This window comes from Misgurnus anguillicaudatus, chromosome 10 (assembly GCF_027580225.2).
Source record: "Misgurnus anguillicaudatus chromosome 10, ASM2758022v2, whole genome shotgun sequence".
In the NCBI taxonomy this organism is placed as follows: Eukaryota; Metazoa; Chordata; class Actinopteri; order Cypriniformes; family Cobitidae; genus Misgurnus; species Misgurnus anguillicaudatus.
This window is the reverse complement of record NC_073346.2, coordinates 30,261,204-30,281,063: the sequence shown is the minus strand read 5'-3', so window position 1 is coordinate 30,281,063 and position 19,860 is coordinate 30,261,204. Positions and strand designations below refer to the sequence as shown.

General features: G+C 38.8%; 1 protein-coding gene across 5 annotated transcripts in view; it reads right to left on the bottom strand.

The window, feature by feature from the left end:
* The window catches only part of tsnare1 (T-SNARE Domain Containing 1), a 291,014-nt gene that overhangs the window by 133,956 nt on the left and 137,198 nt on the right, over positions 1-19,860 (bottom strand). For all 5 annotated transcript variants that reach the window (XR_012371599.1, XM_073872360.1, XM_073872362.1 and 2 more), the window contains exon 11: positions 9,909-9,991. Coding sequence is in view for 4 of the 5 variants with exons in the window: in XM_073872360.1 (XP_073728461.1) it covers positions 9,909-9,991 (83 nt within the window). In the remaining variant the exon portion in view is untranslated. The remainder of the gene's footprint in view (positions 1-9,908; positions 9,992-19,860) is intronic.

Genomic DNA, 19,860 nt, shown 5'->3' with positions numbered 1-19,860 from the left:
GATTTGATTGAGTTCTTAGGCTTAATATTTTTACTGATTTGCATCTGCCTAAAAAAGAAACCCAATGTGATACTGATATAATATTAATTGTTGATGTGTTACTCAGATTACACATTTTAATGAATACGTAAGACAACCATCAATCATTAATGTATAAGAGTACAAATAAATTTGATTGTCTAATTTCTGGGTCACTTGAGTCACCAAATGCAATTGGAAGTAGAATAATTGTTTTCCAACAGGTTTCCTAAGCTTCTTTTCTATTGGTTGCACAAATGGATTATACCACTGCTTGTTAATGTTTTTTAACATGTGATGTCACAGTGCTATTTTTTAAGTTTTTTTAACTGAATTAGCAAGTTCAGTGACACTTTACAATAATTTTTTTTGTTAAAGGGACATTCCACTTTTTTTGGGGATGTGCTCATTTTCCAGCTCCCCTAAAGAGTTGAACATTTGAATCTTGTCATTTTGGAATCCATTCAGTTGATCTCCGGGTCTGGCGCTACCGCTTTTGGCATGGCTTAGCATAATCCATTGAATCTGTTTAGACCATTAGCATCGCGCAATGATATTACGTAGCAGCCGAAAATAGTCCCCTTAGTATCTTTCAATAGCTGGGAACTATTTTCGGACACTACGTAATATCATTGCGCCTGCTGCAGCCATGTTACAGAAGCAAAATCCTTGATTTTTTTCGCCAGAATGAGAGTATAGTTACTAGCCATATCTGCCTAAAAAACACAACTTTTCATTTTCCATCGATCTTAGTACAAGATGTAACTAGAGACGAGTCAAGTTTTAAATAGGAAAAAAATACTGAAACTCTTTGGTTATTTGTTAGGCGCAATGCTAATGTTCTAATCAAATTCAATGGATTATGCTAAGCTATGCTAAAAGTGGTAGCGTCAGACCCGGAGATCGGCTGAATGGATTTAAAAACGGTAAAAATCAAATGTTTAACTCTAGGGGAGCTGGAAAATGAGATTTTTTAAAAAATGGTGTCCCTTTAAAAGTAAAGGCATTAGCTAACATGAACGAACAATGACCAATAACAATATTCATCATTTATTAATCTTAGTTAATGCCATTTAATACAATTGTTTGTGATCATTGTGCAACTTAAAAAAATTTATTCAATGCTGAAATTGACATGAACTAAGACTAATAAAAGCTGTTGAAATACTGTAAGTTCATGCTAATTAATGCATTAACAACACATACAACCTTTTTTTACACCAAGTTCCTATTTTAGATTTAGCATCTACTGAAAACCACCAATTATCCACTTTTAATTGACAATTATAGGAAGGGAGAGAGCGGCACAATTTTCTTCCGACCACGGAGAAGGGCAGAAAACATCCTCTAACCCCCGTGCCAGAAGCTAACCTTGAAGTCAACTAAATTAAACCCTGTAGCAAATCCAGTCTGATAGAAACAATGCTGCACAATTTCCACTGTCATTTTAACCCACGTGAGTCGGTGCCGGTGGACATCACAATTTCACCAGGAACAGAATGACAGCCTTGCTTTGCATTTGCAAGCGAGAGAGAGTCATTTACCTTGCGTGACATGAGAAATGTCTTTATAATGCTATAATAACCTAGCCTGATGATTACCGACATAATATTATTCTGCCTTTATCTCATCTGCTCAGAAAATTGAAGGTCCATAAAATAAATAATGTTTGTGCTGCCACTGCCTGCCTTGTAATCGGCTTACGTGCAATTTACATAAAAATTCCGAATCAAAGCTTTCCTGATTATGATGTTTAAAAGACACAGCAAATAAACAGAACTTGAGGATCTCGCTTTGCGGTTGCCTTTGGCAAACATACACTGTTCTCTGCCTGGTGTACACAAGTCTTTGATAGCTCAGTAGAAGAAAGCATTATAGATGACTTTACAGTTGATCTTGCCACCCTATTATTCTGAAAAAAGATGAGCAATGTAGTTTTTTCCTTTATGTGTCTACTGTCTAGACTTCTAAATGTAATGCAACAGTTGGGGTCACATACTGTAAAGTTTGGTGTTGATAATGGGTATTGATTCTTATTGTACGATTACACAATATACTTAAAGGTATAGTTTATGCAAAAATGAAAATTAATTATTTATTTACCTTGAAGTTGTTACAAACCTGCATGAATCTCTTGGTTTTGCTGAACACAAAAGTAGATATTTATAATCCAGCAGGAAACAGAAACACCATTGACATAGTAGGAAAGAAAAATACTATGGAAGTCAATGATGCTCAAAAACTTTGGATACAAACATTGCTTAAAATAATCTTCTGTTGCGTTCAGCAGAACAAAGTAATTTATATAGGTTTTAACAACTTGAAGGTAAGAAAAGATGACAGATTTTTTTGTGTGTGAACTATCCCTTTAATTTAACTATAATTAATAGATTATTAAGAACATTAAAAACATTTTAACATTAGTAATTATTTAAAAGAAACGTGTTTATTTTAGATTTATTTAGTAGGGATGTGCATTTATGTCATTTTTTTTCATTTCGATTAATCCATTGGTTTTTGAAAAACGAGTACTCGATTAACTGGGGGCGTGGCAATCAAAGGGGCGGGGCATATACGTCATGGTGAAAATGAAAATATTTTTATTAAAAACACTTAAGTAAAACTTAACTTTGAAAAACTATGACAGAAAAATTTACATATACTAGATTATTAATTAATTACTTCTAACAAGAAAAGCTGCGTGATGAAGTGAAACTAAAGGGTTAATAAACACAAACTGATGCGCTTTCTTTACTGACGCACTCTACATAATATTTATTTATATACAACGTGCAAATATCTGCACAAAATGCAAGACTTAAATTAAGTTATGTACTTGACAGAAAGTTTAACTCCTGTTGTAACTTGTGGATGTGCACCATAACAGCGCGCTTTGAAACGGGTCCAGCCAAAGCACAAGATTCAAAACATTGAGCAGATTTTCATATCATTTTAGCTATTAGCTGTGTCGTGTCGTCCACTCACCTGTTCTTAGTTAAGATGTAATGTTAATGCTCGTATGGCTCTCTGGTATGTGATGTTTAAAGATGAGATGATATAAGGGAATTTGTGACGGCGCTGTACATTTTGCATCTGACTGACTGTATTTTCGTCCTACCAAAGTGAATCCCAAAATCACGGCATCCTTAAATAATAGTGCCTCTGTGATGTGAGGTGTGTTTGGCTCCACAGCATTGCGCCTAGCGGCGGGTTGCGAGGCCCGGGTGCGCGGACTTTCATGGTAACGTTACTGATGTGATGTCATACGCCGGTCTGTGAAGCTCAACACAACGTCAAACGCACGCACCCAGTCTTTACTACCACAGACGTTTGAAATGCTAACCAGACATCCAAATGCCGCCATAACCACAAATAAATAAATAAATAAATAAACCCACATGATCATCGTTTTCGTGATCGATCATCGATGCCACGTTCGAGTACTCGAGCACATCCCTATTATTTAGGTTTATTTTAGGTCCAAGGTTTAAATTTAACAGTTGCCAACAAATCCAATATAATTTAAAAGGGACATTTCACAAGACTTTTTAAGATGACAAATAAATCTTTGGTGTCCCCCAAGTACGTATGTGAAGTTTTAGCTCAAAATACCATATAGATAATTTATTATATCTAGGTGAGCAACAATGTGCCATATTTGGGTGTGTCCTTTAAAATGCAAATAAGCTGATCTCTGCACTAAATGGCAGTGCTGTGGTTGGATAGTGCAGAATAATGGGTGGTATTATCCCCTTCTGACACCACAAGGGGAGCCAAATTTCAATGACCTATTTTTTCACATGCTTGCAGAGAATGGTTTACCAAAACTAAGTTACTGTTTTTTTCCATGTTTTCTAGGTTGATATAAGCACTGGGGACCCAATTATAACACTTAAACATGGAAAAAGTCAGATTTTCATGATCCCCTTTAAACAAAAATGGCAGTATATTTGAGTCTTTTCTATACCTTTATTCATATGCCTAGCCACTGCTGGAAATAAATGATAAAAAATTGTCCCTAGTTGTCACTTTTACATATTTGCACCTAAAGCATTCATATTACATTCACATTTGATATATTTGTATGCTTATATATTTATAGAAGAAAATTTTCCTAGAAAGCATTTTGTAAAACTTTTGTGAAAATCACAAAAAATGCTGGCGGGCAACTTTAAAAAAAAACATGGGGAATGGGTTAAAGATGCACATTAGTACGTCAAAGGCACCTATTAGTACCTATTAGAATGTATACATTTACCTGTTCCTAGATGATACATATTAGGACCTCTTTTAATTGTATTGCCCCAGTGACGGCTTGGGTCCAATTTTTGACAATTTTTTCCAAACAGTCTACAAAGAAAACAGCTGCCGGTTGACTACCAAGTGAACAGATGTGCCTTAAAGAAAATCAAACCACTTTCCAACCCAGCGAAAATAACGCTCATATGCTAAACTTGCAACAACATTCCCATACATATTCATTCCACTTCAACTCCAATATCACAAACAGGCCAACGTGGCAGTCATCACCACCAGCTAACTCCATTCATCACAATTTCCTAAATTACACTGCATGATTGATTTGCGTTGCCGTGCCTGATCACAGCATGACTTAGCACTGATCAACTCCCTTCTGCATACATTACACAAACCTGACAAACTTTCGACATGAGGAGCAGTAGACTTGCGAAGAAAGAGGAAAGGCTAGAGATTTCTTATTCGCTATAAGTCTATTTTAATTTCTACACTGCAGTCAAAACAGCAAGAGAGTGGGGAACAGCTGTCAAAGCAATACGAAAGTTAAAGGCAGGTTTTTACATTTTCAAAGGAAATGTGAGACATGTCTAGCAATGCAAAACTCATGACCTTAGCAAATCTGAGCACAGGATCTTATCTAAAACATGTACACCCGTGTAAGTTATCTAAAAAAAAAAACATTACCCATCTGCTATCATCCAGTCTCAACTCAATAAGCACATTTACATCCACTATCTACATTTGGATGTACGTTTGACTTGTGTATCCACCATGTAGTTTGCGTGTACATTGTGTATATTTATTGTGTATATATGGTGTATGATGTGTATAATTTGTATTGTTTTGTATAGTTTGTCTATTTGTATTTTGCCTACACTGTACTGCTAATTGTTATTTGTACAGTTTGTCTAGGTAGCACCAGCATTATGGTAATCTGACAGAGGATAACATCTTGGTTATGTATGTAACCCTCGTTTCCTGAAGGAAGGGAATGGAGAAGCCACGTCGATGACCAATGTATTGGGAACTCGCTAGAAAGACCAATCTGCTTCAAGAAACTTCCAAAGAGCAAATGAATGTTGGCATGCAGTATTTGTGAATAACTGAGAGGCAGGTGCACCGCATAATCAGCTATTTTCGCTGAGAAAGCCAAGCGCATAGCCTGGCCGACTCAGCAGTCATACAGCAAGCCGTAGCGATGGGACATCCCCATTCCCTTCCTTCAGGGAACAAGGGTTACATACGTAACCGAGAAGTTCATTTCAGGCGATCACTACGTCGTCACGTCGATGAATGATATATTGGGAATCCCTTGCAAAGCGCCATGGGTGCTGCACAAACCTTCTGCCCCTTGTTTTTAGAGTAGGCGGAACAGGGTATTATGCAGAGGAGGCCGGCTACTTGTTCCTAAACCCACTAGAGAAACCTTAGATAACGTTGGGAAACGTACCCACCTGGGTGGTAGCTGGGAACACTGCTGAGCCACATGCCTTAGAGGTTTCTTAAGTGGCAATTACAATATGGAATAACCGTAAAAGGTTTTACTGCATATCGAGGTTTCTGGGGTGGCTTATTAAATGAGACTACACCTGTACAGAGACCGTGGAGGCAACTCTGCTGAGGGATAAACGTGGGTTTTATTTTTTCTTCACGGACATACACACGGGATCCCGCTGAGGGGTTGCTTATATGGATGCCAAGACTTAACATAAGTTTTCAAGAATTTAGCTGATAAAAGGCTGGCAGCAGACACTCCGCCACATCTTGCTGTCAAGAGCATTGGAGGAAGTACCACATTTTTCAACAAAGGACTAATATAGTGCCATAATGGCGCTGCAAGCCCACATACAAGCCGGGGCTCTCAGAGCTTCTACCGGTTTAAGGTGAGAACATGGGAGGAACTTAGCTTGGCATGAACACTATTGAATCTAGTAAATGTGTTAGGTATCGCCCAGCCTGCAGCTCTACAAATGTCTGTCAGCAAGGAGCCACAACCCAATGCCCAAGAGGACGCTATACTTCTAGTAGAGTGCGTCCTTAGCTCAAATGGGCATGGCACGCCCTGCTTCTGATATGCAAGGGCAATAGTGTCCACTATCCAGTGTGACATCCTCTGTTTGGAGACAGCTTTTCCCTTCTGCTGTCCTCCCTAACAGACGAAGAGCTGGTCTGAGGTCCTGAAGCTTCATGTTCGGTCCGCGTACGGGACACAGCAAAGCTAAGACTGTGTCTGCCTCCTCCTCCACCTGATCTTTAAAAGGCTCTAGGCATGAGTCGTTGACCGAAAGCGCATGCAGGCCCCATGTTTTCTTTTCGTGGCCAATGAAACCAGGTTCAAAGTTTTCATGGAGTGAAACTTGAGCTTGACTGACTGCAAAGCCCGAAGGTGGAGTCCTAGAGTGGTTTCAGTACTACGGACAAGTCCCAAGAGGGCATAAAGGGGGACCGGGGTGGATTAAAGCCCCTTGCCCCCTTAAAGGAATAGTCTACTCATTTTCAATATTAAAATATGTTATTACCTTAACTAAGAATTGTTGATACATCCCTCTATCATCTGTGTGCGTGCACGTAAGCGCTGGAGCGCGCTGCGACGCTTCGATAGCATTTAGCTTAGCCCCATTCATTCAATGGTACCATTTAGAGATAAAGTTAGAAGTGACCAAACACATCAATGTTTTTCCTATTTAAGACGAGTAGTTATACGAGCAAGTTTGGTGGTACAAAATAAAACGTAGGAGAGCGGACTTTTCAGGTGAGTCGAAGTACTCCCAAAAGTGCTAATACACCATAAAATATAGTTCCTCTTTTAAATCAGCTTAGAAAACTACTCGTCTTAAATAGGAAAAACATTGATGTGTTTGGTCACTTCTAACTTTATCTCTAAATGGCACCACTGAATGAATGGGGCCAAGCCAAACGCCATCGAAGCGCCGCAGCGCGCCCCAGCGCCCACGCGCACGCACACAAACGACAGAGGGATGCACCAACAACCCCTAGCCAAGGTAATAACATTTTAATATTGAAAATGAGTAGACTATTCCTTTAAGAAACCTGATGACCAGGTTGTGCTGACCAACCAACCTACTTGCTTAAGGGTCATGGTGGATAAAAATCACAACGATATACTTAAATCGTAGAGGGGGACAGCCTCCACTCCTAACCGATGCTGCAAAAGAGAACCTAATTACAGTACCTAATACAGTTTGAAGTAAAAAACACAAGCAGGATGTTTTAAATCGTGCTTCCTTACATTTCTTCGACCATACTCTCAATTCTATACGTTTGTGTGTGAGTCCTGACCAGCCATGACATTTAAAAGAAACCATTTCTAAACTAGAACCCACTGTTGTTCGCAGCGTGTCACCATCGTGGCTTAAAGCAGAAACTGATTCATGGCTGTTGCATACACAATACGTGGCGCAACGCTGCACAGCTGTCGCTTTTCTCTGCATCCTCCCCCAAGAGTCATGCCCATGGAAATGGGAGAATGTTTGGGTGCACAAGGACCGCATTAGGTACGTCTACGTTTCACCTGTGAAACTGTCAGTGTTTTGCCCCCATTTAAACTAGACACATGGAATCGCCTCCCCCACCTGAAAATGTTTTTAAAATATGTATTTAATATTTAATAATACATCATCATGCGGGCTGGATTGTAAATGCAGCCATATCACCCTGTAGCCCAAGACTGGTTGCCCAGTAAAGCTAGGTAGGGTTGAGCCTAGTCAGTACTTGGATAAGAGAACTCCTGAGAAAACTAGGTTTCTGCTGGTAAAGGTGTTAGTGAGACCAGCAGGGGGTGCTCATCCTGTGGTCTGTGTGGGTCCTAACACCCCAGTATAGTGATGGGGACACTATACTGTCAAAAAGCACTGTCCTTCAAATGAGACATTAAACCGAGGTCCTGGCTCTCGGTGGTCATTAAAAATCTCAGAATGTCTTTTGAAAAAGAGTAGTGGTGTGCCCCGGCATCCTGGCAACACTTGCCCATTGGCCTACTAATCACCCCCACATATATTAATTGTCAACCAATGTATTTTTGACATACCTGGCTTATACACTACTCTCAGAAAAAAGATACAAGAAGGTACAAAACTTGTCACTGGGGCAATACCTTTTCAAAAAGTACACTTTTGTACCTTAAAGGTGCATATTGGTACCTCAAAGGTACATATCTGTACTAAAACCTTTTTAAAAGATACCATCCCAGTTACAACTTTTGTACCTTTCTTTCTGAGAATGTACTGACAATAATGTTTCGGCAGAAGAGGACTGCCCCGTCAAACTGAGCCTGACTTTGAATTTAAGCCACACATTTAATTTAATTACTAAGCAGTTTAAAAGTTTTTCCTTGCATTTCTCATATCTTATCTTACCAAAAGCACCAAGTGAGCCAGGTGCCTCCTTCAAAACCGACAAAAAGTCTGTTCAGTTAAACGCATAGTGAATTTGCAATATAATTAGATGCCCAGTGTTTGTAGTTAAAGGAGAAATGAATATGGCATGATAATTGTTAAAAGACTAAACTTCTCGACAACTGTAGGTTCACTTTGAAGAGTGCCTATGTAAAGCACTTTTCTCGCTGCCACTTCACAAAATGAGCTTGTAATGGACAGAGTGAGAAAATGAATAATGTAATTGAAGTCTAGAGTCTGAGTATTATGGTGTGAACTCCTCACTGTCTGTTCTCTCGACTTTCGAGTTTGAAACAGTGGCATGGTAATGAACAATCATGTTTCCTCGTGGTCCATTGAACTCTGATGGGGCTGATACAACATCATTCTCGTCACTTACAAACCTTCCACGAGGAACTGCTTTTGGCCTGATGGATTATAGATTCGATTTATTTCCAGCGTTCGACTAACTGACACGTTGGGCCGCGGAAATGACTTGCTATTTTTAATTGACTCGCGCTTGTAATGTTCAACCGTGTGGGTTTATGGGAGATGTTTAAAAAGGAAACAGGGTAGTGCCCTAAGCCAGACGCGCGAGCCCCTCCCACCTTAGGGTGGGCGGGAGCGAGACTGGTGAAGTGCTAAATTGCTCTGCGTGAGTTTGGTCACGGCTGAGCTCTCCTTGAGATAATGAAATGACAATTAATCCGAAAGCTGTTGCTACTCACTCATTTACTCCTCTGCGCTCTTGTAAGTGGAGAAAGGAAGACAGGGCAAAAACTATGGACAAGAGCGGAATGCTAAACCGAACGTTGGGGACTTTCGTTTACTTTGCAAACTGGCACCTGTTTCTGTTGATGGAGAGATTCTTATTCAAATAGAAAAACAAAGGTGGACGTGAATGCGCATGAGGAAATGTTGGTAGATAGCCACCTATTATTGCGCATCACCAGTGGAATGAAACATCTTACACATCAATGGTCCAAAAGTCAATTTATGACTTTTACGTAAGGCTTTAATGTATCTGCTTTTTTATATCTGTATATGGAAATCCTTGACCTTTCTATGTGGGTATAAACCAGCATATCACTGAGACAACACCAATGGTTGTAAGTCTCGTTATGTGATGTCAAGTAAAACCCTTAAATGAACCTGGTAAAATTATTGGGTTATACATTAGTATGTTTTACAAGCTAAAACATTTACAACAAATACAAGAGATGTAAGAAATCAAACTACCTGATGATGACTGGCTTTTGCAAGCTCCTGATTGGCCGTTTCCACATGCGATGAGGTTGTCTGAATGTAATCTTCAATACTGTCTGTGGAAAGAGAGCAAGCAATCATGTTGTCTTGTGTTGCAATGTTTCACACATTAAAATGTTCGTTCAGCCTATTTCTAGATGTTTCTGTCTGTGTGTCGTAACCTTAAGCTCCACAAGAAAATGTGTGACTCAGGTATGTATTCGCAAAAGAGAAAAATGCCCAAGTACACCCTGTACCAAAACATCTTTATAAACACTCACTCTCATGCATGTTCCCTTTCTCAAGAATAAAAGGATTAGAAAGCACTAACAGCAAAAAGCCCAACAAAACGTTGCCAGAAGTGCAGCTACATGACAAGATTTCCAATCCACTGAAATCACAAAAGGTCTTATTTAAGGAGACAGTTCACCCAAATATGTAGACCTTGCTCACATTTAATTGTACTTTTTAAAAAAAATATTAAAGTATACATAATTGAAGAATAACAATGACTAAAAAAATACTAAAAAAACAGCATGGAACTGCGAACATCTTCCCGAAGTGCAGTGACAAAATTTTGTTTTTGGTAAGTTAGTCTTTTTTATTGGGGGAAATGTTATTAGTATTGCATGAAATTGTTCTTCTATTGCCAAATTTTTTATATTTTTTGAAAAGTATTTTCAATATAAACTTTAATGATAATCATTAGTGCTACAGTTTGTAAACCATGCAACATCTATAATAAAGGTTTACAGAGGAAATAACACACACACACACACACACACACACACACACACACACACACACACACATGCACACGCACACGCACACGCACACGCACACGCACACGCACACACACAGTATGTTAATAAAACAGAAGCTCCCAAAGACTTGGTTATGTCCTTGCATTCTTAATTCGAGGGAAAGTCAGCCAATTATTAACTTTGAATAATCCAAATGAGTCGTCTTGTTCCAGTGCACATGTACTTATTCTAGCAAGTGAGAACATCGATTCAAATGCAAAGTCAATTCCCTTCCCAATTAAAAACAAATGTGTGGTTGGGCACACAGGAGAGCAGAACGAGAGCTTCAGCGAGGTTAAAGCAGGGCAAGCTCAGTTGAGGGAAACACTGTAGACTTCACCTCCGCCTAGTTGGAGGAACTAATGAGGTTTTGTTTATCTAACTTTGATTTGATTTGATGCTGGTCTTTGCTTTTGGTGTGTGGAAAGAAGGAAAGGAAACTGTAGAGGCAAAATATTTCCTTTTTTATGTATTATTTTTATAGATGGCATTTAAGAGGATTAATCAAAGGTCAAACATATCTATAATCATGTAATCTTTTAGCCCACCTTTCACCTTTTCCACGTTTTTTTTTCCTATTTTTAGAAACTGGTAAAATTGGCAGTTGTGTAGTAAATGATGGCAATAGCTCACTGCTATAATTAAATTTGTAGGAGCTGTTATATTACACTTCCATAGTTTCCCATGTAGGTCATGTACTTGAGTTCATGTAAGGTATAGGGTTGGGAATCGAAGGAATCAGATCCGCACTATAAAATAAAATTTCGATTCTTTTTATCGATTCATGTGCGTGCAATTTAAGAAAGTCTGGGTCTGTGTCCGAAATAGCTACATATATCCATTAAAGGGACATTAGACTTTTTTGAAAATATGCTCATTTTCCTGCTCCCCTATAGTTAAACATTTGATTCTTGCCGTTTTGGAATCCATTTAGCTGATATATGATTTTACGTGATTTTACGCACTGCCCGCAAATAGTGCCCTGCTGTTGAAAGTAACCAAGGGGACTATTTTCGGGCAGTGCGTAAAATCACTATGCCTGCTGCCGCCATGTTACATCAGCAAAGTCACTGATTATTACGCCAGAATGAGAGTATAGTTCCTAGCCATATCTGCCTAGAAAATCTCAAATTTTAATTTTCTGATGGACTTAGTACACACTACATAAGAGTTAAGTTAAAAAAAAATATTGAAACTCTTTGGTTATTTTTTTGTGCGATGCTAATGGTCTAATCAGATTCAATGGATTATGCTAAGCTATGCTAAAAGTGGTACCGCCAGACCCGGAGATCAGCTGAATGGATTCCAAAACGGTGGGAATCGAATGTTTAGCTTGGGAGAGCTGGAAAATGAGTATATTTAAAAAAAAAAGTGGAGTGTCCCTTTAAACAGTGCACTATTTTAGTTGTGTCTATAATTATAGTGGACATTATTGAAGATGGCACCGCCCTCCGGCGAGCTCTAGTGTCCAAATTCATTCACTTGTATTCATTCACTATATTAGTGGACTAATGTAGGGGATAGTGAATGAGGGTACAGGGTGCTATTTCGGACAGCCCGGATTTCTGCTCGGATTGCTTGTTATGTGAACGCATAGTGTACGCGAAAAGCAATCTGCCAGGACCTTTCAAGCCAAAGTCATTGCAACGTCTTTTTTTCAAAGCACTCAAAGTGTTACTACATTGTGCAATGTGAAATAATGATTGTCTCACTACAAATACTGTAGTTTAACTATGTTTAAGGTAGTAACATCGTATGCGGGGTTCACCGTATAGTTTTCATGAGCGCACTGTGTATGATGTCCCGCTCAGCCCGAGTCTCCGAGGCAATGTTTTGTAGGCTAATAAATATGCAAACTTTCCCATTACAAGACTTCATTATCCTAAAGCTGACAAGTGAATGGTAAGACGAGTCGTAACAGATTAAACATGGTAAATAAATAAATCATGAACACATTAAGCTCATCATGATCACTGCATTCACATCATTTTTTTCACACGGCCTGAATAAAAAAGTGTGTCTGTGTGTGAAGTCTGCATTTACAGCTGATGTCTCATTTGATTAAAAGTTATAAAATTAACCAGCCTTTTTACTGGAGTAACCATACCATAGTTTATCTATGATGTTTATAGTAAAACATCCTGCTTGTTGTTCTTCTCTTCTATCTTCTAATTAAGGCTTTTGTATAAACACTAGGAGCAATACTTCTGTATGGCATTCTGAGGCTTCTTTAGCTTCCAAATCTGATAAAATTATCATTCAATTTATCATTCAGTTTAATATTTTATGATTGCCAATTATTGTAGCAGAAATTAACCCCACTTGTCCAGTACATTGAATATATCTTCCCTCATTATTTTGAAAGCCTCTTTGTTCCTATACCAAATTATATATTGTTTCATTTCATAAAAAACATACAAATATTTCTTCTGTTTGAAAACGCAAATATATAAAGCAAATATCAATTACAGTATTTGTCATCTGGGAAAACATTTGTTAGCAATGTGGATCTGGATATCAACTGTTTAGTCTTACAATATCATTAATTGGATACTTCAATTAGTACTTTGTTCTCTACATCTTTTAACAATTAATACATCTTCTTAATCTTGCATGTTGTTATCATCTGCATTTATTGTTTTTTATGAAAACTATTTCCTGACAAATGATTGACTATAACATATAATTCTAATGTAATTCTTAAACATTATGGAGATCCACTTGCTTTATATAGTTTTTTTTCCATCATATCCCATAAATCCTTTTCTTCACAATCTTTTCCAGTATACAAGAGACCTGTGGAAATAAGTCAATTACATTAATTCATTATTCTATTAACTGATTTTCAACCATACTCTTTACTAATTCTTGTTTACCTTCCTCTGATATCAATTTCTTGTCATATAATTTATTTTGCCACTTTTTAAGTTAAATATCTTTCTCATGATCATATTATAATACAATAAAATTCCCACTTTGATAACTTTGCATTAGAAATTTGTGCTTCAATACATTTTCCAATTTATTCATTGTTTGTTGTGCATCACTACTTATTATACATTTGCTTTGATTCAGTTAATATCACTTTAATATCATGTCTTACTTACTTTATATCTATATTCCCTATACCCTTCTGGAAAACACAAATTCCAATGGCTTAACCCAAATTATGCATATTTTTCTAACAAGTAAACAGTAAACAGGAGTGTGATTTTGATATGAGAATAGATATGGTTATAGTTTTGTTTATTGTTTGTATCCATACATTGAATTACCAATACTTGTCCAGAGAAACATATTCTTAACAAATCTTCTGAACCTTAAACTGTACTTTGAAAGGCTGCTGTCACCCTCCCCCCTTCACTCACAGTGGCTGGTACATGGACATAGCGAAAGTCTCTCTTGGCGTGGCCAGGCTTTTTGTTGTCCTCAGCATGTTTTCTTTGTCTCTCCCAGTTCAAGTTGTTTTCTTTCTGGGATGGTGATGCTGCAAAGTCATTTATGATGGGTACAGGAGTCTGGTCATTCCAGGGTCTCCTTCTGGATTTCCCTCAGTCTCTTTTTTATTGTCTCTGAACATAACTGGATTCTCTGTCTCCCAGTTTTCTCTCTGTGCTTTAGAGTCCAAGCAGTGGCTGCCACACTGCTATGATATGTTCAAAAATAGTCCCTCCTCATGTAACGTTAGTCCACAGGTCAAAGGTTTCTTTCATTTCTCCATTGCCACAACTTAGTCCTTTTCCCAACCCCATGAATGCTTGAGGGTAAGTGATCAGCCTCCCAAGGTCCTTAATACCTTTATTAAACTTAAAAATTGTAAGGCCAGTAGCCTAAGCCATCATTTATCTTTTTCCCCATATCCACATTACTCCATCAGATGACAACTCCTCTTTACTCTCCCTCTCTACTCTCTTCTAATTTTACTTCATTAATTCTTTCTAATGTTTTTCCTATTTTTATTTCTTATTTTTCATTTATATCTTTTTACCTCATCTTTTTTTCACCTCTGTGTGTAAACAATGCCTTTTGTCTTTTTACTCTACACTCTTTACTCTCATATTCTTCCTGATAATAATTTAAATTTCTTTAATTTAGTATCTTTCCTCATTTTTAAGCTTTACTCCCAAACCTGTTTAATTTTCCTATTCTATAACTACTGATCATTTCATTTACATTTTACCTATAATTTCCACAGTGCCCTTGAGTACTGGAAATCAACCTTCTACAGTATGCATGATAAATATAGATTAACACACTTTGCTTTCATTTCATTATCAACCTCCTTTAACAATCTATTCTAAATATGTTCCCCTGTATTCATGAATAATGCCAATGCTTTTCTTCTTTAAATCCATCCTTCTTTTCTTTCTTTTGATTTAATATAGGTTTATTTACAATATCCATTTCTTTACACATTGCAACATCAAATGTTCCCTTCATGACAATTTCTTCAACACATTGTTTATCAGATCTCTGCCCAATAGATATTTCCACAAGAATAACAACTATGACTTTTCACTACACCTGTTACTTCTCCATTCAATCTTTTCTATCATATTTAGCAATTTTTTAACTTTTTAACATTAGAAAATTAACAAATAAAAACACCTTTAAACCATTTAACTTTCAAGCTAAGTAAACATCAAGCTTACCATTTTCTCTCCAATATTACTTTTTCTACACTGCAAATATTTTTCAAGCAGTTCCTTCTTAATTAATGTTTCTCCCTTCAATTCAATTTGTTTTATTTGTCAGGGAATACTATTTTTTCCCTTTACAATATAAACACAAATATTTTTTCATTGGATTAAGATATAAAATATAGATGTAAAAACCTCCTTTCAACCTATATATACCATTTACCTATAATTTTACCTATAATCTTTTATTACTTTATTATATAAATAATATATTATTATTATTATTTTTCTTTTACTTATATTAACCGGTATTTCACTTCACTGCTAGCTCTTTCATCCACAGCACTCAGTCAGGCCTGCACTCACTCTATTTATAACATACACCCAGTCATTCACACTTTAAACATGACACCACTTGTTTTTCACTGTTGAGGATCCTTTCCACTTTTATTCACAAGTCAAACTTCTTATCATGCATTAGGGCGGTATCCACAGAATAATATTTTATTCGTTCAGACCTTTATTATTTAAACATATATAAAGAGCTGTTTTCATAAAAATTAATTCTGCCCGTGCAGACCCCTGTCCACTTTTTAACACTTTTGTTTCATGCTCTATTCATTTATTTTTAGATTTTTTATCATATTTTTATCCATACACTGTAAAATATGCAGCATTTATGTTAAATCAACATATATATATATATATTTTTTGTTACCCTAACCTAACAAAGTAAAACATTAATGGCTTGCAAAACCAAAGTACTTTTCCTTTATGCTATCATTCTTTTACAGTATATCCACTTATTCCATAAGCATTTTTAATAGTCTGTTCCAGTCTACCTGTATCCGTCAAGGCCCTCTTACAGAATAAACACAGATTATTTAATTTTATCTTATTTTCCATAAGCATTTTTAATAGTCTGTTCCAGTCTACCTGTATCCGTCAAGGCCCTCTTACAGAATAAACACAGATTATTTAATTTTATCTTATTTTTTTCATACACTGTAAATAAAATGCAGTATTGATGTCAAATCAACATATGCTTAAATACTTAACCTAACAAATTGACACATGGATTTGCTTCCAAAACCATGTTACATACAAATTATTCATTTACAGTGTATCAGCTTATTACATCTAATCAATAGCCCTCTTGCAATAAGCATTTTTTATAATCTGTTACAGTCTATTTTATTCGTCAAAGGCCCTTCGTCAAAGGCCTTTTATATGTTTAATAATAAACACAGATTATATATTTCATTGCCCCTCAGCAATTTAACTTTTTATTGCCCCTTAGCAATATAACAATCTGTTCCAGGTTAATGCTAAAACAAAGCTTACTTAGCAAAACCACAGATTACACCCGAGCTCAGGCTGTTTAATCCCTTCTTCATCATAAAAATATCACACCATGCATCAAAATCCTTGGAAATGGAACCCTTTTTACCTTATATTAATCTTAGTTCTTATGTTGGAAGAGCATTGTGAACGTCTTTCCACCATGAGCCAACCCAGATGAGCAACACAACAGTACACCAGTAAATAAGCAAAAACTGCTCACCTGGTCCTGTGTATGCCGCTCATCCAAACTCAGCCCACAGCGGTCATCCACCTCCATGCTCCTTTCCAATCCTGCCGACTACGCCAAATGTTGTGGATTTTTTAGTGATTATGAAAAATAATTTTCAGCAGAGGGTTCCATTGCCAAAAGATGACTTTATTGCATACAACAATAAGGCTGAGTTGGTGGCCAAGCAACTAAAGAGTCTTTTTCAGAATGCAACCTAATATACAGTTCTCTAAAAGTTGAAACTCCTCCCATGTAGTTGTTTTTAGCATGTTTTTATGTTTGACAGGTGTTGTGACTTCATTCCTTCCAAATGTCAGCCTATGCATTTTTAGCTCTGCTCTCAGTTACCATATTTTAAACCCTGCATACATTGCAGTCTTTAAGACTGCTAGTCTTCAGCTTACACACATGAGACATGTATACTTGCAAAACATATTTGAATCTGAATACCATGTTCACCAAAGATATAGTTCTGAATTAAGTTCTGAATTAAAACATCTTCTTCACAAGCCGACTTGCGAGTCTGCTCTCCGTGCCCTCCCTGGTGAGGAAAGAACATGAGAGGATACAGGCTCGATATGAACATTGTAAAATCTAATGAACGTACAGTATTAGGTGTCGCCCAACCAGCAGCTCTACAGATGTCTGTTAGCGAGGAACCACGAGCGATAACCCAAATGAGGCAACACTCCGTGTGGAGTGCGCTCTCAAATTAAAGGGGCAAGAAATACCCTGAAGATTATAAGCCAGGGCGATAGTATGAACTATCCAATGAGACATCCTTTGCTTAGTGACAGCTTTCCCTTTCTGCTGGCCACCATAACAAACAAAGAGCTGGTCTGAGGTCCAGAGGCTTTGCGTGCGGACCACGTAGAATCGCAGTGCGCGTACGGGGCACAACAAAGCCACGGTTGGGTCTGCGTCCTCCAAGGGCAGCGCTTGCAAGCTCACCACCTTATCTCTGAAGGGAGTGGTGGGAACTTTGGGCACGTAGCCTGGTCTGGGTCTCAACGTTACGCTCGAGACAGCAGGGCCAAACTAAAAGCACGAATCGTCAACAGAGAATGCATGTAAATCCCCTACTCTCTTCATGGAGGCCAATGCTAGCAGGGTCAGAGTTTTCATTGATAAAAAACTTCAGACTCGCAGACTGCAAAGGCTAAAATATGAGACCAGAAGGCTTCAGCACCATGGACAGGTCTCAGGAGTAAAGAGGGAGGGCGCGAGGGGTTTAGCCTGCGAGCGCCTCTTAAAATGTAATAATTAAGTCATGCTGGCCAACTGATCTGCCGTAGATAAGTGAGTGATGAGCAGAAATAGCGGCGATATCAACTTTAATGGCGGAGGGACAGCCTACCATCTAACCTATGTTAAAGATATAAAAGCATAATGTTAAAGGGCATTCTCTGGGGTCCTCGCGTTGCGAAGAGCACCGGGTGACGAAAAGGTTTCATTAAGCGCGTAAGCCCGTCTTGTGGACGGTGCTCGAACCGCGTCGATGGTGTTAGATACCGCTTGCGATAAATCACCTAAACCTTGCGCGCGCTCAACGACCATACATGGAGATCCATAGGTCGGGGCGCGAGTGCCAAATGTGCGCCTTCCTTGAGAAAGAAAGTCCTTCCTCAGGGGAATCCGCCAGGGAGGGCTGTCGCGAGGAGCATTAACTATGAAAACCAATTCTTGGTCGTCCAGTACGGACGATTAATAAAAGGCTCTCCTCATCCTGCCTGACTTTGCACAGTGTCTGCGCAATAAAGCTCACTGGAAGAAATGCGTATTTACGCACCCCCCGCGGCCAGCTGTGTGCCAACGCATCCACGCCGAGGCTGCCCTCGGTTAGTGAATAAAATAGGCGACAGTGGGTATCGTCCGGCGACGCAAACAGATCTACGCACAACCGAACTTCTTCCAAATTAGCTGGACCGTCTGGGGGTGGAGTCGCCATTCGCCGGGGGCGCAGCTCGGGAGCGCGTCACCGCTGAATTGAGCGATCCCGGGATGTAAATGGCACAAAGGGACCTCAGATGCTTCTGACTCCAAAGGAGGAGATGACGAGCGAGATGCGACAGGTGACGAGAGCGCAAAACCGCCTTAACGGTAAATAACGCAACAGTCGCAATGTTATCGGTGTCTACTAATACATCCTTCCCTCGCATCTCCATAGCGGAGCGTACAAGTCCCAGATAGACAGCGCACCGCTCGCGGCAGTTGGGGTGCTATGCACACCCCAGAGACTGCAAGCCCGTCATACGTGGCTGATCATCCCGTGCTTAGGGCATCGCATGCTACAGAATGCCAGGAGACCCCTCAGAGGCATATCTTGCTATCAGAAATGCTGGGTCTACTACGGGGAAATTTAAATGACACGCAGGTGTAGTGTTTACACAATGTATGCCGGTGCGCCACGCTCTCCTCGAGACTCGATCGTAAAGCCAACGCTGAAGCGGTCTCATATGACGCAGTGTCACAGCTGCAGCATGCTGTCATATGTCCAGGAGCTTCTGAAATTGTTTCAGAGGGACCGCGTACTTCCCTCGAATTAAACCGAGGCAAGTCAGAACTGACTAGTTGCGCGCTCTTGAAAAACACGCCAATTAGTTGATCGAGTCTAATTCCATACTGAGAAAAAAGATCCTCTGCACGGGGCAAAGTTGCTCTTTCCCAGTCGACTTGATGACTTAAACGAGCGAGATGCCGAAGCATTAACTCTCTGTGTTCGCGCACGTCTGCCAAGAACGGGCTATTATAAGTCAACGTAAATAAAAGCAGAATGCGAACAACGCTCTCTCTCTGATATTTTAATGCCGTGACTAGCACTTTCATGGAGACACGGAGAGAGAGAGACAGCTCGAATGGTGTACTTAATATTAATATGCCCACCCCACGACGCAGAGCGAAAAACGGTCTAAGGCGAGGGGAGATGAACA